General features: G+C 29.4%; 1 protein-coding gene across 1 annotated transcript in view; it reads left to right on the forward strand.

Annotated features, from left to right (window-relative positions):
• Positions 1–279: 279 nt before the first annotated feature.
• Positions 280–19,059, forward strand: part of LOC142237788 (potassium channel subfamily K member 18) — a 56,113-nt gene continuing 37,333 nt past the window's right edge. Inside the window, exons 1-3 of the mRNA XM_075309203.1 lie at positions 280–1,241; positions 13,645–13,742; positions 13,835–14,006. Coding sequence (XP_075165318.1) covers positions 806–1,241; positions 13,645–13,742; positions 13,835–14,006 — 706 coding nt within the window. The 5' untranslated portion in view covers positions 280–805. The remainder of the gene's footprint in view (positions 1,242–13,644; positions 13,743–13,834; positions 14,007–19,059) is intronic.

A 19,059-nucleotide genomic window follows, 5' to 3' on the forward strand; every position in this document is an offset into this window, starting at 1 on the left:
TTTTAGGTAAGTGTTTTCAGATTATAACGTCACAGCATTTGGAAAAAAAAAAACATCATAATGATGAACGCATAATCCGAAGAAGAGAGCGAGAGCAACAAATCTCTAATGGTCAGAAACCATAGCATTTTCGTCATCTTCATGGGCAACATCATCTTCATCAGGCTTATTAAAGGCGTCATCATATCTTCATTATCACCATGGGTAACAGTAGCGAAAACAGCAGCCAGCCAGCCAACGATAAACGAGTGGAGGCTTTGTTTCAGTTTGATTTTCATTTAAGAACGAAACGGACGAAACGCAAAAATAAAATTAATGCCGATAAAATAAACGCCGCCAAAAATATTGAAAAATAAAATCGCAAGACGAAAAATAAAAAATCTGACAGTTCTTAGAGTGAACATAAGCGACTGAAGTCAGAAATATTCCAATAATCTTTTTTTCTAAGTTAAAAATAAAAAACAAATTTATATTTATATATATTTTCCTTGTATATAAGTGTGAATATTTTCAAAATTGTTTGAAAATAAATTCCAAAAATAAATAAAAAAAAAAACAAAAATTGTGCAATCGACATAGTGTTGATATTAGTAAAAACCATGGAAAAATTCTTTTAAATATGGGGTTTTAAAGGAATAACCCTTGCTAAACAAAAAAAAAAAAAATAAAACAAAATAGAGTAAAACCATAAAAGTGCAAATTTATTATAATTAATTATTTTTTATATTAAAAAGAAAAACCATAAGCATTTATCCAAAAACAAAAAACACAAAAATTAAAATTAATTAAATAGAACTCCTGCATTATGTCCCAGTCAACGGCAACAGGCACACCACCTCCACATTTTCCTCCCTCACGTTTTGCCAATCGTCCACCTCGCATTATTATCCGAAATCCTCATAGTAACAATGGTTCAGCCATGGGCTCTATGCCCCCCACAGCAGCCACTGCAGCTCCCTATACAGCCCAAACTAACAACACATTGGGTGCCAATTCGGCTGCGGGTGCTCCTTATTGGCCTCAATATGCTAATCCTTTTGCAGCTGGCAATTTTATGGCCAAAGGCTTTGAGGGTTTCGTTGACTTCACAAAATCTGGTATGAGTTTTGGTGAAAAATTCACCTACAACCTCTACAACAAATTGAGTAAATGGTCAAAAAAATGGTTTACGCACATCTTTCTATTAACCGTGGTGGCTCTGTATACCGTGGGAGGAGCTTTGCTATTTAAGGCTGTTGAAGGTAAGTTGTGTTTGTTTGAAGCATAGGTATAAATACTATAATAATTTCGTGATAAATAATAGGAAACAATTTTTAGTTTATACACCCCCATAGGAAGTATATAATCCAGAAAAAAATTAGAAGTTCTTCCTAATTTAAAAAAGCTCTTAATTTTCACTACACAAGAAGGTGATATAGAAAAATTTCTTTTTTTCGGAATAAATTACATTTTCTGAATTGTACTGTGTTTCAAAAAGGAAAAAAATGAAAAGTGTATTGATCCATTTTACGGCAGATGTGGAATTTGTGGTAAATTATTTACATTATTGTGCTTGTCTGTCTATTGTTATCACGCTCTACAGTGTTCAGTGCAAGTAATTGAAGTTCGAATATGGACTATATCGGTACAATTTGTGACTTCTTGAGGACCTAGAGGGCCCAATTTGGTTTATATAGGTCCGTATTCTAATTTGATTTCTCGAAGGCATATAAATCGCAAGCTCTCTTTTGTGCAGCGTGTGATGGATTTTTTGGTCGTTTGAAGGACATAGTTCGAGCGAAAGATAGCCAAACATATCGGATGTTAATTCCGACATTTTTATTTTAAGCAATAAAAAAACATAACATAGCAAACATAAAAAAATAATATAAAAATTACAGTTTTAGTTTGTTGAATTACTTATCAGCCAAACACCGGCTTTGTCGGCCATTTAAGGGTCATAATTCGAGCCAAAGGTAGCCAATTCAAAGAAATCTAAATTGATTATAAAATTTTTACCTCATTTCGGAATTTTTTTTCCGATAATAAAATTAAATAAAACAATAAATAAAAAATAAAGTGATTTTGTTAGTTACATTATATATCAGCCACCCTGTATATCTGTAGTAAAAATCGTCAAATAGGTCCTACATTTGCATATTTTACGACAAGGGTAATTATTATATGTGATCCATGGTATGTATTGCCCCAGATTTGGCTTGTGCAGCCTTTAAGAGAAGCAAATTTCATCCGATCCGGTTGAAATTTGGTACGTGGTGTTTATATATGGTCTCAAACAACCATGCAAAAATTGGTCCATATCGGTTCATAATTATATATAGCCCCCATATAAACCGATCCCCAGATTTGACCTCCGAAACCTATTGAAGGAGCAAATTTCATCCGATCCGGTTGAAATTTGGTACATTCCGCTAGTGTATGGCCCATAACAACCATGCCAATATTGGTTCGTATCGATCTATATTATATATAGCCCCCAAATTTATATTTCTATAGGAAATCAAAATTTTATATTTCTATATAAAATTTTGTCAACATTTTATGTCTTTAGGAAATTTTGTCAAAATATAATTTCTATAGAAAATTTTGTCAAAAATTTATTTTCTATAGAAAATGTTGTTAAAATGTTATTTCTATAGAAAATTTATGAAACATTTCATAGTTGGAGAGGAATATTTTGCAAAATCTTCCAAAACATCAAGAATTCTATCAATCTGCCAAACAGTAAAAAATATGTCATTTTTGGTAGACTCGTGTTCATAATTGTATATAGCCCCCATATAAAGCGACACCCATATTTCTATTCTAGCTCTATAATTACCGCACAAAAGTTCATATCGGTTTGTAATTATTTCTTCGCTATATATACCGGTCAAGAACGTATTTAAACGACCTTTCTTTTCAATTGAAATAAAACTTAAATAAAATAAAGTAGAACAGAAGAGAATAAAATAATGTAAAATAAAATGAATTTTTCAATAAAATAAAATAAAATTACGTTCTTTATTTCATAACGTACTCAACGTACAATACACAGTCTCGAATGCGCAGCATAGATGATAAATGTATTAAAAAAAAGACTGAACAAATAAAACAATAAAATAAAAAAATAAAATAAAATAAAATAAAATAAATGAAAATAAAATAAAATGAAATGAAAATAAAATAAAATAAAATGAAATAAAATAAAACAAAATAACGTACTTTAGTACATAACGTACTCTACGTACAATAAACAGTCTCGAATGCGAATCACATATGATAAATGGATTTTGAAAAAATAAAAAAATATAAAAAACATTAAAATAAAATAGAATAGAATAAATTAAATTAAAATAGAATAGAATAAATTAAATTAAAATAAAATAAGATAAAATAAAATAAAAAATAAAATAAAATAAATATAATAAATAAATATATTGGTACTAAATTACAAAATTTATTCCAACAAGATAATATTAATTTGAATAAAATTCTATTATATTAAAATTTATTGACCCTAATTGAAAAAAAAAACAAGTAAGGAAAGTCTAAAGTCGGGCGGGCCGACTATATTATACCCTGCACCACTTTGTAGATCTAAATTTTCGATACCATATCACATCCGTCAAATGTTTTGGGTGCTATATATAAAGGTTTGTCCCAAATACATACATTTAAATATCACTCGATTTGGACAGAATTTGATAGACTTTTACAAAATCTATAGACTCAAAATTTAAGTTGGCTAATGGAATAGGGTGGAACACAATTTTAGTAAAAACAAGTAAGGAAAGTCTAAAGTCGGGCGGGGCCGACTATATTATACCCTGCACCACTTTGTAGATCTAAATTTTCGATACCATATCACATCCGTCAAATGTGTTGGGGGCTATATATAAAGGTTTGTCCCATTTACGTATCACTCGATCTTGACAGAATTTGATAGACTTCTACAAAATCTATAGACTCAAAATTTAAGTCGGCTAATGCACTAGGGTGGAACACAATGTTAGTAAGAAAATATGGGAAACATTTAAATCTGAAGCAATTTTAAGCAAACTTTGCAAAAGCTTATTTATGATCATTTTTACAACTTTTCGACTAAGCAGGAAAATGTTGGTGTTTTGACCATTTTTGTCGAAATCAGAAAAACATATATATGGGAGCTATATCTAAATCTGTACCGATTTCCACCAAATGTGGGACGCATAGCTACAATGCTAATTCTACTCCCTGTGCAAAATTTCATCTAAATTGGAGTAAAAAATTGGCCTCTGTGGTCATATGAGTGTAAATCGGGCGAAAGCTATATATGGGAGCTATCTATAAATATGAACCGATTTCAATCAAATTTGGCACGCATAGCTACAATGCTAAATCTACTCTCTGTGCAAAATTTCAACCAAATTGGGCCAAAACTCTGGCTATTAGAACCATATTAGTCCATATCGGGCGAAAGATATATATGGGAGCTATATCTAAATCTGAACCGATTTCAATCAAATTTTGCACAGTTAACTGCACTACTAATTGTACTCCTAGTGAAAAATTTCGAACAAATTGGGCCGAAACTCTGGCTTCTAGGACCATATTACTCCATATCGGGCGAAAGATATATATGGGAGCTATATCTAAATCTGAACCGATTTCAATCAAACTTTTGCACACTTGACTATACTACTAATTGTACTCCTAGTGCAAAATTTCAACCAAATTCGGCCAAAAATCTGGCTTCTAGGTCCTATTAGTGCATATCGGGCGAAAGATATATATGGGGGCTATATCTAAATCTGAATCGATTTCAACCAAATTTGGCACGCATAGCTACAATGCTAAATCTACTCCCTGTGCAACCAAATTGGGCCAAAACCCTGGCTTTTAGGACCATATTAGTCCATATCGGGCAAAATATATATAGAGGAGCTATATCTAAATCTGAACCGATTTCAATCAAATTTTGCACACTTGACTATACGACTAAGTGTTATGTTTGTACAAAATTTCAAGCAAATCGGTATAAAACTCTGGCTGCTGGGTCCATATTAGTGCATATCGGGCGAAAGATATATATGGGAGCTATATCTAAATCTGAACCGATTTCTTCCAGAATCAATAGGATTCTATTCTGACCCAAATTAGGAACATGTACCAAATTTGAAGGCGATTGGACTTAAATTGCGACCTAGACTTTGATCACAAAAATGTGTTCACAGACAGACGGACGGACGGACAGACGGACATGGTAATATCGACTCAGGGACCCACCCTGAGCATTTATGCCAAAGACACCATATGTCTATCTCGTCTCCTTCTGGGTGTTACAAACATATGTACTAACTTATAATACCCTGTTCCACAGTGTGGCGCAGGGTATAATGAAGTGAAATAAAATAAAATAAAATAAAATAAAATAAAATAAAATAAAACAAAATAACGTACTTTAGTACATAATGTACTCAACGTAAAATAAAAAGTCTCGAATGCGCATCACAGATGAAAAAAAGACTGAAAAAAATAAAACAAAAAAAGAAACAATACAATAAAATAAAATAAAATAAAATAAAATAAAATAAAATAAAATAAAATAGAATAAAATAAAATAAAATAAAATAAAATAAAATAAAATAAAATAAAATAAAATAAAATAAAATAAAATAAAATAAAATAAAATAGAATAAAATAAAATAAAAAAAATAAAATGAAATGAAATAAAATAAAATAAAACAAAACAAAATAACGTACTTTAGTACATAACGTACTCTACGTACAATAAACAGTATCGAATGCGAATCACAGATGATAAATGCATTTTGCAAAAAAAGACTGAAAAAATAATAAAAAACAATAAAATAAAATAGAAAGAAATAAAATAAAATAGGATAAATTAAAATAAAATAATATAAAATAAAAAATAATATAAAATAAATATATTGGTACTAATTTGCAAAATTAATTCCAACAAAATATTAATTTGAATAAAATTATAATATATTAAAATTTATGTACCCTAATTGAAATAAAATGAAATAAAAATAAAGTAAAATAAAATAATAAAATACAATAATAAATCAAATCATTTCGTTTATCTTCTTGCCCTAAGGAAACTCGTCTTTAAATTAATTAAATTTGTCGAACTAACTGCACTGTGTCACTGTTTATAATTCTTTTAACATAAGCCCATTTTATATACATAATAATAATGTGTTTTCGGAAACGCGCAGATATGTCATTGCCCCTAATCTTAAAAAATGTAATTTAATAATGTAAACCTAAGTACTATAAGGGGGAGGCTAAAGACCCTTTCAAATAAAGCATCCATCATAAAGATTAGAAAAATTGTCAAATTTTTTTACATTATTCTAATAGTTTATAATATTATTCGTGTAATTTAAATTGGACCTTGACCTTTAACCCAAACGCGTACACTAATAAATCACAAACTAGAGAAATATACTAAATATAAAACAAAAACATTTATTTATTCACTTAAAATCTCTGACATCATAGAAATGTTCGCAAAATGGAAAATGTTATGGAATTAAATGTTTTTTTGGCACAAGTACTGAGATTTTGTTTGTGTTTCGTTGTTTTTTTTTTTTTGTTTTATTTGTTTCGGGAAGAAAATCGAAAACAATTAAAAAACACTATGAATCAAAACTATAATATTAATATTTTTTTAAAGAATACAAAATATTTTAGTTGCATATGGATATGTGGGCTAAAGTCTGGTAAATGAAATTGCGTTAAAAAAATTGAATGGACAATAATTCTAAGGAGTTCTTATTTATATATTTTATGTTTGTAGACTGCATTATTAATAATCGAATATAATTAATAAATATTAAAAATTCAATATTGTTAATAACTTAATATTATTAATAATTTTAGAGTTTCTTATAATATGTGAATTTTTATTCATCATCCAAGTTTGTGGCCTTAATTTTTGAGCATTTGTTATGATGCCTTAAGACCGTCTGCAATTACAAAAAATTTACCAGAAAGTTTGTTTTCGATTATGACCATCTATTACGAATATTCTTTTAGCATTTTAAAATTTTACAATAATTGAAAAATTACCAAAACCAAATTAACCTCATTGATTTGATTAATGCAAAGCATTTAAATTGTGTTGAAATCATAAAAAATAAACACAAAAATAAAAATAAATAATAAATCACTTTTAATTAGAAGCAATATGCCTTATTGTGATAAATACTTCTTTAGATATTCCAAAACATTATTCATACAAAAAAGAAAAATTGAATTTCTTCATGAAAAAAAAATTATATATTTAAAAAAAAATTGAAACACCTTAATCTAAGATCAATGGTTATGTGCGTAGATTTAGATTGATTTGTATATTTTTACAAACGATTTGTTTGCTTTCATAGCCAATTGCTGTCGATTTAAACATCATCATCAATTAAACTTTTCCTTTTGTTTGCTGATGAAAATCACAAGCGAATCGTTTGTAAACTGGCCGCCGATACATGCATGCGTGTTCTATTTTTTTTTTTTTTTTGGCTTGGCATGGAAATTTATGCTATATTGTTTTATTTCCGTTCAACATATAAATGGCAAACATAAAAAACCACAGAGATCTATAAGTGTAGCTCTAGCTATAGAAGAATAAAATTTTTATGAATTTTTAATCCATAAAATTGCTGTTTAATGCTTATGAAATCCATAAAATATTGAGAATTTTCATTAAAAAAATTAAAAAACCTAAAAATATATGTTTTTTTTCATAGAAAGAAATATTTTTAATTTTTATGAGATTTTATAGAGATATTGATTACAAACGGAAATTGAAGAATGTGTGTTTTAGTAGATAGGGGATTTAATATTTTTTCTTAAATAAATGTATTTTACAATGCAAGAATAATTTATTTATCTTAGGAAAGAAATTTTGTATCCACCCGAGTCTGGATAAAATATTCCCATAAATTTATTTTAATTGTTTAAATGGCATCAGAATTTAGTTATAATTTTATGTCCTACATTTTGGAAAAAATTTTATAAAAATATTTTTTTCTTAAAATGAACATTTTTAGTTTTTATGAAATTTTATAGATATTAATTACAAACGGAAGTTGAGTGATGCGTTTTTATTAGATAGATTTTTTTTTTGTTTTTTCTACAAATCAACATATTTTAAATTTTTGATGGATTTTTTATTACTTTACTTTTTTTTGGAATTTGGTATACGGACGAGTCTGGATAAAGTATTTGACCTAAATTTATTTTAATTGTTTGGATGACATCAGAATTTAATTATAATTTTATATCCTATATTTTGAGAAAAAAATCAAACAAATCATTTTCCTTAAAATGAAATTTTTTAGTTTTTATGACATTTATTAGATATTAATTACAAATGGAAATTGAATGATGAGTTTTATTAGATAGAAATTTTTTATTTTTTTTTCCTCCAAATAAACTTATTTTAAATTTGTTGAATTTTTGGTTTTTGCTTCAATAATTTTTTTTTTATCTTAGAAAAGGAATTTACATTTTAGAAAAAATAAAAAAATCATTTTCCTTAAAATGGATTACATAGGAATTAAATTAAAATGTATATCCTACATATTAAAAAAAAAAAAAAAAAACAAGTATATACGGCCGTAAGTTCGGTCAGGCCAAAGCTTATGTACCCTCCACCATTGATTGCGTAGAAACTTCTACTGAAGACTGTCATCCACAATCGATTTAATTCGGTTGCGGTAACACTTGCCGATGGCAAGGTATCTTAAAACTTCATAACACCGTAATATATACCACATAGTCCATACGTGGTATATATTAAACTAAAAAGGCCGATTAAATACGTATATAATTAAGTTTAAAGTTTCTATAGAAATAAAATTTTGACAAAATAAAATTTTGACAACATTTTCTATAGAAATAAAATTTGGAAAAAATTTTCTATAGAAATAAAATTTGGAAAAAATTTTCTATAGAAATAAAATTTGGAAAAAAATTTTCTATAGAAATAAAATTTTGACAAAATTTTCTATAGAAATAAAATTTTGACGAAATTTTCTATAGAAATAAAATTTGGAAAACATTTTCTATAGAAATACAATTTTGACAAAATTTTCTATAGAAATAAAATTTTGACGAAATTTTCTATAGAAATAAAATTTTGACAGAATTTTCTATAGAAATAAAATTTTGACGAAATTTTCTATAGAAATAAAATTTTGACGAAATTTTCTATAGAAATAAAATTTTGACAAAATTTTCTATAGAAATAAAATTTTGACAAAATTTTCTATAGAAATAAAATTTTGACAAAATTTTCTATAGAAATAAAGTTTTGACAAAATTTTCTATAGAAATAAAATTTTGGTAGATTATGTTTGGCTCGAGTGGCAACCATGATTATGAACCGATAAGGACCAATTTTTGTGTGATTGGGGATCGGCTATATACAACTATAGACCGATATGAACCAATTTTGGTATGGTTATTAGCGGCCTTATACTAACACCCCGTTGCAAATTTCAACCGGATCGGATGAATTTTGCTCCTCCAAGAGGCTCCGGAGATCAAATCTGGGGATCGGTTTATATGGGGGCTATATATAATTATGGACCGATATGGACCAATTCTTGCATGGTTGTTAGATACCATATACTAACACCACGTTGCAAATTTCAACCGGATCGGATGAATTTTGCTCCTCTATGAGGCTCCGGAAGTCAAATCTGGGGATCGGCTTATATGGGGGCTATATACAATTATGGACTGATATGAACCAATTCCTGCATGGTTGTTGGATACCATATACTAACATCACGTACCAAATTTCAACCGAATCGGATGAATTTTGCTCTTCCAAGGGGATCCGGAGATCAAATCTGGGGATCGGTTTATATGGGGGCTCTATATAATTATGGACCGATTTTGACCAATTTTTGCATGGGTATTTGAGGCCATATATTAACACCACGTACCAAATTTCAACTGAATCAGATGAATTTTGGTCTTGCAAGAGGCTCCGGAGGTCAAATCTGGTGATCGGTTTATATGGGGGCTATATATAATTATGAACCGATGTGGACCAATTTTTGCATAGTTGTTAGAGATCATATGGTGACACCATGTACCAAATTTCAGCCAGATCGGATGAAATTTGCTTCTCTTAGAGGCTTCGCAAGCCAAATCTGGGGATCGGTTTATATGGGGGCTATATATAATTATGAACCGATGTTGACCAATTTTTGCATGGTTGTTAGAGACCACATACCAACACCATGTACCAAATTTCAGCCGGATCGGATGAAATTTGCTTCTCTTAGAGGCTCCGCAAGCCAAATCTGGGGATCGGTTTATATGGGGGCTTTATATAATTATATACCGATGTTGACCAATTTTTGCATGGTTGTTAGAGACCATCTACTAACACCATGTACCAAATTTTCGGCCGGATCGGATGAAATTTGCTTCTCTTAGAGGCTCCGCAAGCCAAATCGGGGGATCGGTTTATATGACGACTATATATAATTATGGACCGATGTGGACCAATTTTTGCATGGTTGTTAGAGACCATATACTAACACTACGTACCAAATTTCAGCCGGATTGGATGAAATTTGCTTCTCGTTGAGGCTTCGCAAGCCAAATTTGGGGGTCCGTTTATATGGTGGCTATTCGTAAAAGTGGACCGATGTGGCCCATTTGCAATACCATCCGACCTACATCAATAACAACTACTTGTGCCAAGTTTCAAGTCGATAGCTACTTTCGTTCGGAAGGTCGCGTGATTTCCGCGGAATAGAGAATATATAGATTTCTACACTGATGGCTCCAAATTGGATGGACAATTGGGTTTCGGTGTATATTCTAATGATCTGGAACTTCGAATAGCGAAAAGATTACCTAATCACTGTAGTGTTTTTCAGGCTGAAATATTAGCAATAAGAGAGGTGGCGAATTGACTGAGAAGTAATGTTCCAAAAAATGTAGGCATTAATATATACTCAGACAGTCAACCTGCAATAAAATTCTTGGACTCTGTGTTCCTCAACTCGAAAACGGCCATCGACTGCCGCAAATCTCTCAATGAGATGGCTGAGCAGTACAATATTCACCTAATATGGGTGCCTGGCCGTAGGAACATACAGGGGAACTGCGAAGCGGATGAGTTGGCAAGGCTAGGGACTACCTTACATATTCCAGGGGAACTAGAATCTGTTGGTATGCCCCTGGCTACCTGCAAACTCATGCTGCGTGAGAAGGCTGTATGATGGCAAGTGTTCGATGGGAGAATTGCAAGGGCTTTAACGACACCAAGCAAATATGGCCCCAGTTAAACTTAAACCGCACACTAGATATGCTAGTGTTCTCGAGACGTCAGATATCACTCCTGATATCTGCTATAACGGGTCGCTGCCTGATAGGCGATTTTGCAACAACTATAGGACTATAGGCGCGAAGTATAATGACTATTGTATGAGCTGTCATGATGCGGAGGAAAAGGAATCAATTAAACACCTCTTGTGCGAGTGTCCTGCATTTTGTGTAAAGCTCAAGCAACTTTTAGGAGCATATAGCTTCAGATTACTGGCGGACCTGGAAAACGTTAACTTAAGCAGTCTGCTAATGTTTTTGGAACAATCTGGTTGGTTCAACAAAGAAAAATAATCAAGAAGGTTCAGCGGTTAAAAAAAAATAATCTTCCTTAAATGAATATTTCTTTTCTTAAAATGAATATTTTTAATTTTTATGATATTTTATAAATCGGAAATTGAAGAATCTGTTTTTATTAAGTAGGTAATTTTACTTTCACCCAAATAAATATTTTAAAATTTTATGAAATTTTATTGTTTCGCTGCAAGAATATGTTTTATTAATTTTTTTTTTTGGAAAGGAATTTGACAAAAAAAAAAAAAACAAATATTTTCCTTATATACATAGCAACAGAATTTATTTATATTTTTTTTCTTAAATAAATATATTTAAAATTTTATGAAATATTTTTTTCTCTTAGGAAAGGAATTTGGTATCCGACCGATCTCTATTCAGATTCCCATAAATTTTATATTTTATAATTATATATCCTACATATTAGTAAACCATATTTTTTTTTAAATGAATATTTTTATTGTTTATAAGATTTTATAGTTATTAAATTACAAACGAAAATTGTGTGCAAACGATAAATGTGTTTTATTAGATAGCAATTTTTTTCTAAAATAAGCTACACTTGTAGTTTATTCAATGTATGGTTTTAAGCTGCAATAAAAACAACAACAATGCTAAAATAAATATATTTAAAGTTTTATGAAATATTTTTATCTCTTAAGAAAGGATTTTGGTATCTAGCTGAGTCTGGCTAAAATATTCCCATAAACTCCATAAAATGAATATTTTTAATTTTGAACGAAGAAGAATGTGAAGAATGTGTTTTTATTAAATAGGACATTTATTTTTTTCCCGAAATAAATATATTTAAAATTTTATACAATTTTTCGTATACTCTGGTATTCAGCAGTTTGGATTTTTATTAAATAAGAAATTTTTTCTTAAATAAATATATTTAAATTTTTATGAAATATTGTTTTCTCTTGGGAGAGGAATCTGGTATCTAGCTGAGTCTGGCTCAAACATTCCCATAAATAGAAAATCCTTAAAATGAATGTTATTAATTTTTATGAGATTTTATACAGATTTTGAACAATGAAGAATGTGTTTTTATTAAATAGGAAATTTTTTTCTTTTCCGAAATAAATATATATATAAAATTGTATACAATTTTGTGGGTTCAATGCAAGAACAATTTTTGAATTCGAATTGAAAAATGTTTTTTTTTTATTAAATAGGAAATTTTTTCTTAAATAAATTTTTCTTAAATTTCGAAAATTGTGTTTTATTCGATAGCATTTTTTTCCAAAATAAATATATTTAAATTTTTATGAAATATTGTTTTCTCTTGGGAAAGGAATCTGGTATCTAGCCGAGTCTGGCTAAAATATTCCCATAAATAAAAAATCCTTAAAATGAATATTTTTAATTTTTATGAGATTTTATACAGATTTTGAATCAAGAAGAATGTGTTTTTATTAAATAGGAAATTTATTTCTTTTCCGAAATAAATATATATAAAATTGTATACAATTTTGTGGGTTCAGTGCAAGAACAATTTTTGAATTCGAATTGAAGATGTTTTTTTTTATTAAATAGGAAATTTTTTCTTAAATAAATTTTTCTTAAATTTCGAAAATTGTGTTTTATTCGATAACAATTTTTTTTCTAAAATAAGTATATTTAAATTTTTATGAAATATTGTTTTTTCTTGGGAAAGGAATCTGGTATCTAGCCGAGTCTGGCTAAAATATTCCCATAAATAAAAAATTCTTAAAATGAATATTTTTAATTTGTATGAGATTTTATACAGATTTTGAACCAAGAAGAATGTGTTTTTATTAAATAGGATTTTTATTTTTCGAAATATATATATGTAAAATTTTATACAATTTTATGGGTTCGCAGCAAGAACATTTATTTTTTTCGTATACTCTGGTATCCATCAGTCTGGATAAAATATTTCCATAAATTCAATTTATCTATTTGTATAGCATTATAATTTAGTTGTAATAGATAAAAATTAAAAAAATATTTCATCTTCATATTTCGCCTTTTATTTTTTCCCCGCAGGTCGACAAGAAGAAATTGTCCACATTAATACACATCAAGAACAAAAGGATTTTTTTGCTGCCTTTAAACGTCTAGCTGAAGATCATGAACTAAGAAAGGTAATATTTTCCCGAAACTCAATGCACCAACAATTATAGCACATCGGTCTAAATTTGAATTTTATATTGCGAATACCAAACATTTCTTATAGTACAGTCCCGGAGAGTTTGATGGTAAAGTCATACGGACCCTAAGAGATCATCAATCGGGTGTTGAATCATTACTGAACAATAATAAAACATTGGAAGAGCTGCAATCGCCAACAAAGACATGGTCATTTTGGAATGCAATGTTTTTTTGCAGTACCATCTATACAACAATAGGTAAGTGGATCATTGATATGAAAATAGAAATGATAGGGTCTTCCAGAAGGAAAAATATAGAAATAAGTCCAATTAATAAATATGTTTGTTTTATAATTAATGATCATGATTAAATTGGCATGTGTTATGGTCGAAAGACATATAGGCCTCTTGTCATCAAGAATATTCAAGGGCATTATTGAATCATGAGAGGAAATTTCAAGAAAAAAATATTAAAGAATTGAAAAATGATTTCTTAGTCTCATAACTTATACTGTTTGTCATTTCTAACATAGCAATAGGAACTGTTATATTTTTGTTGTTTTCATAGGCTCTCATAGTTTTATAAACTAGCAAGGCACTGTCTTTCAGATAAAGCATATAATTAATACGATATTTAAAAGTGTTATAAAAATATTATAACTGTTTCTATTTCTATTTTTCTGGCAGAAATCTATAATAACTAAATATAACATTAAAAATATTTGCTATGAAATCCCTAAAAATAATTGATGAAAAATTGGCTTTTTGTAAGAAATTCAAAGTGGTTTCAGCCACTAATTTCAATAAATAAATAAAATAAACAAACTGCTTTTTACGCTAGTCGAAAACTTTTATACAAGTGTATAACAATTTTCGAAACTGTTATACTATGTAGTGTCAGTACTATCTTAAAAATAAAAACTCCAAAAAGTACAGTCATAGTAATGTAATAGAACGCTACTCAACACGAAAAAGGTTTATAAACGTTTATTCCAGACAGAGTCATAAAGGTTAAAGTGGCAGCCCGATTTATTACACCCTCCCCCATAGGATGGGGGCTATATTGACTTTGTCATTGCGTTTGTAACACATCGAAATATTGCTCTAAGACCCCATAAAGTATAAATATATTCTGGGTCGTGGTGAAATTCGATATATGCATGTCCGTCCGTCCGTCTGTTGAAATCACGCTAACTTCCGAACGAAACAAGCTATCGACTTGAAATTTGGCACAAGTAGTTGTTATTGATGTAGGTCGGATGGTATTGCAAATGGGCCATATCGGACCACTTTTACACATAGCCCCCATATAAACCGACGGTCAGATTTTGCATGCGGAGCCCTTTGGAGGAGCAAAATTCATCCGATCCGGTTTGAAATTTGGTACATTGCGCTAGTATATGGCCTCTAACAACCATGCCAAACTTGGTCCATATCGGCCCATAATTATGTATAGGTCCCATATAAACCCATCCGCAGATTTGACTTGCGGAGCCTCTAAGAGAAGCAAATTTCATCCAATCCGGCTGAAATATGGTACATGGTGTTAGTAGATGGTCTCTAACAACCATGCAAAAATTGGTCCACATACTTATATATAGCCTACATATAAACCGATCCGCAGATTTGACCTCCGGAGCCTCGTGGATGAGCAAAATTCATCCGATTCGGTTGAAATTCGGTACGTGGTGAAATTTGGTACATTGCGCTAGTATATGGCCTCTAACAACCATGCCAAAATTGGTCCATACCGGTCTATAGTTATATATAGGTTAGGTTAGGTGGCAGCCCGATGTATCAGGCTCACTTAGACTATTCAGTCCATTGTGATACCACATTGGTGAACTTCTCTCTTATCACTGAGTGCTGCCCGATTCCATGTTAAGCTCAATGACAAGGGACCTCCTTTTTATAGCCGAACGGCGTTCCACATTGCAGTAAAACCACTTAGAGAAGTTTTGAAACCCTCAGAAATGTCACCAGCATTACTGAAGTTGGATAATCCACCGCTGAAAAACTTTTGGGTGTTCGGTCGAAGCAGGAATCGAAGCCACGACCTTGTATATGCAAGGCGGGCATGCTAACCATTGCACCACGGTGGCTCCCATAGTTATATATAACCGATCCCCTAAAATAATCTACCAAAATTTTATTTCTATAGAAAATTTTGTTAAAATTTTATTTCTATAGACAATTTTGTCAAAATTTTGTTTCTATGGAAAATTTTGTCAAAATATTATTTCTATAGAAAATTTTATCAAATTTTTTTTTCTATAGAAAATTTTGTCAAACTGAATTGTATACGTATTTATATAATATATACCCTGTATGGACTAAAATGTCCCAGGACGTGTCCTTTGATGTGTATGGATACCATGGATAAAAAAAAACACACGAAAATTTTGCCAATTAAAGTCATAATTGAGTTTTATAAAATATTCAATAGAAAATTTTATTTACTCAACAAATTTTTTAATTGAAACAAAAATCAATCACAAAAATTAATAGTATCAATTAATTTTTTAATTGATACTATCATTTCTGTGATTGAGACATTTCAATTAAAAAATAAATTGGATCAATTCATTTCGTGATTGAATTAGAATTTTTTTTTTCTGTGTATCACGTTGTATTCTAAAGTGTAAGTGTTACTTCGCCAATGACAAACCCATTTTAAAGTTTTAACCCTGTTATAACAGTTTGGAAAAGTTTTTAAACTGTTATATTAGTTTATAACAGTTATTTGAACTGTCATTCTAGTTTATAACAGTTTCTTAAACTGTTATATTTATTTATAACTGATTTTTTAAATTAAAAAAAGTTTTAACCCTGTTATAACAGTTTGGAAAGGTTTTTTAACTGTTATATTAGTTTATAACAGTTATTTAAACTGTTATACTAGTTTATAACTGTTTCTGAAACTGTTATATTTATGTATAACTGATTTTTTTGAATTAAAAAAAAACAAGAATATTCAATAGTTTTCATAAATTCCATTTCCTATACAATCCACTGTGCATGGCATAGACTAAACAAAAATATACGCCCACATATTTCAACTGGATATTAAGTATATTTGAAAATATTTTATTTAATAAAACAAAATGAATTTCATAATATGGCAATATTTTACACTTTTTTATAAATTATGATTGGCCAAGGAATATGAATATGTTGTGATAAAAATAGGAAAACTTATAGTGATGAGAAAATGTAAGGAATAATAAAAATTTGATTTTCAATAGCCATTTTTTCTCTTTTTCCTGTAATTCTATAAAAGTGAAAAAAAGAAATTAAAAATAAAATAACATTTTTTATAGGTCCCCATAATTTTATGATCTTTACTGACAACTCAGATTTTAATTGACAACCCATAAAAAACCAAAAAGATGGGGTATGTAAAAATTAACACAATTAAGAGATCAAAGCGTAAATACTATACAAAGGCTCTTTGTAAAGATTTAAATAATTTTTTTTTTATTGTTTATATATTTTTAAATATTTTTCAACAAATGTATTTACAAAATAATTTTTATACATTTGTAAAAATATTGTCAGTAGACGGAAGGTATTTTTTAATTATAAAAAAATAAAATTAAAAACAAAAGCAAAAAATCACACATGTGGTTGCTTTTGCTGTTTTCTCAGATTTTCCTTCGATGTTTGTTTTTTCTTCGTTTTCAGTTTTTCTTGTTATTTATGGTTATTAAGTAGGCGAAGGTGAAATGTTAATGGTGACTTTTGCTCAATTTATATTAAAAAGAGTCATTGGCGGATTTTTATTTTTTTTTTGTTTTACCCCGCTTATAAAGATTTCCATATGAACTGTACGTACGTACCATCATCAGAATTGGACATCAGAATGATGGGTCCATTTCTTCGTCAGTTTGTGTGTTTCTTAGTCTTTGGACATATAGTGTATGTCTCTTAGTTCCAATCTTCATGGACCATTGACTATTCACCAGGTTATTTTTATGAAAATCGATTCATTTTCTTATTGTTTTCAAAACTCAAAATCTTACATCTCCTGCTGGTTTCATATGAATAACACTCATATTTATTTTTTGGAAATTGTCATATTCTTCTGCTCCTCGCCCCTTTCATGTTAGCAAAAGTTTGACTGGTGGTCTTTTTAAGAATTTTGAATTTTATGTGACTAATATAAAACCAAAGTTTATAAATTATTTTGTTTTTTGTTTGTTTGTTTTTGTTTGTAATTCTGATTAAAAACCTACAAAAATTTTTTTAAATAATGTTAACAATCTCTTTTTGGGGGGGATTTAGAAATAGAAAATGAGATATTCAAGGGATTGATCTTGAAATCCAAATGACCTTAGCTATTTATTAGAAATAGATGAGTTTTGAAAATTTAATTGGATTTAAATTAGAGAAAATAAGTCATTATTTTTGTGAATATATTAATAAATTACAAATGACATTTTCTAGAAAATTAATTAATTAAATTTTATAAAAAAGATTCAGACAACTTTGTGATTTAGACTCATACGAATGAAGGTTCGGACATACAAAGAAAATTTCATTAAAATTGAGTCAAGAAAAAATTTTAAATTAAATTAACGAAAATAACAACATGGAACATTTTCATTAATAATATGGAAGTTTTCATTATTTAAAAGAAAATTGAAATAGTTTTCCATAAATAGTCCATAAAAGAATTAAAAGCATTAAAATTCTTTACAATAAAGAAAAGTTTCATTATATTTAGGAAATTCTCTCATGACATCAAATTAACGAAATTTAGTTAACGCTACTTATCTCTCCTTTTATATTCTGTAAAATCTACAAATAGTTATGATGTAGATGATTTCTGGTTCGATTTTATAGAGATATTCACGACTAGGTTGGGTAGGTACAGTGTTGCCAGCACTAGGAATTTCCCCCAAGATTAGCTTAGGTTAGGTATAGTGGCAACCCGATATTTCAGACTCACTTATACTATTCAGACCATTGTGATACCATAGTGGTGAACTTCTCTTTACCATTGAGTGCTGCCAGATTATATTTTAGGCGCAATGACAAGGGAGTGGATAATACATCGCTGAAAAACTTTTTGGTGTTTTATCGAAACAACGCTGTGTATGTAAGACGGGTATGCGAACATTGCACCATGGCGGCTCCACGGTTTCCCCCCCCCAATGTTGGGGATTTTATTTCATGAATGGGGTCAACATTTTTTGTGTTGAAGCTCTGGGGATTTGGTGGAGAAATTTCGGAATTTTGGGGATTTTTGTTTGGGGAATTGGGGATTGTTGGGAAATTTTCGGAAATTTTTGGATTTTTTGTAGGTTTT

The sequence above is a fragment of the Haematobia irritans genome, chromosome 5 (assembly GCF_050003625.1).
Source record: "Haematobia irritans isolate KBUSLIRL chromosome 5, ASM5000362v1, whole genome shotgun sequence".
In the NCBI taxonomy this organism is placed as follows: Eukaryota; Metazoa; Arthropoda; class Insecta; order Diptera; family Muscidae; genus Haematobia; species Haematobia irritans.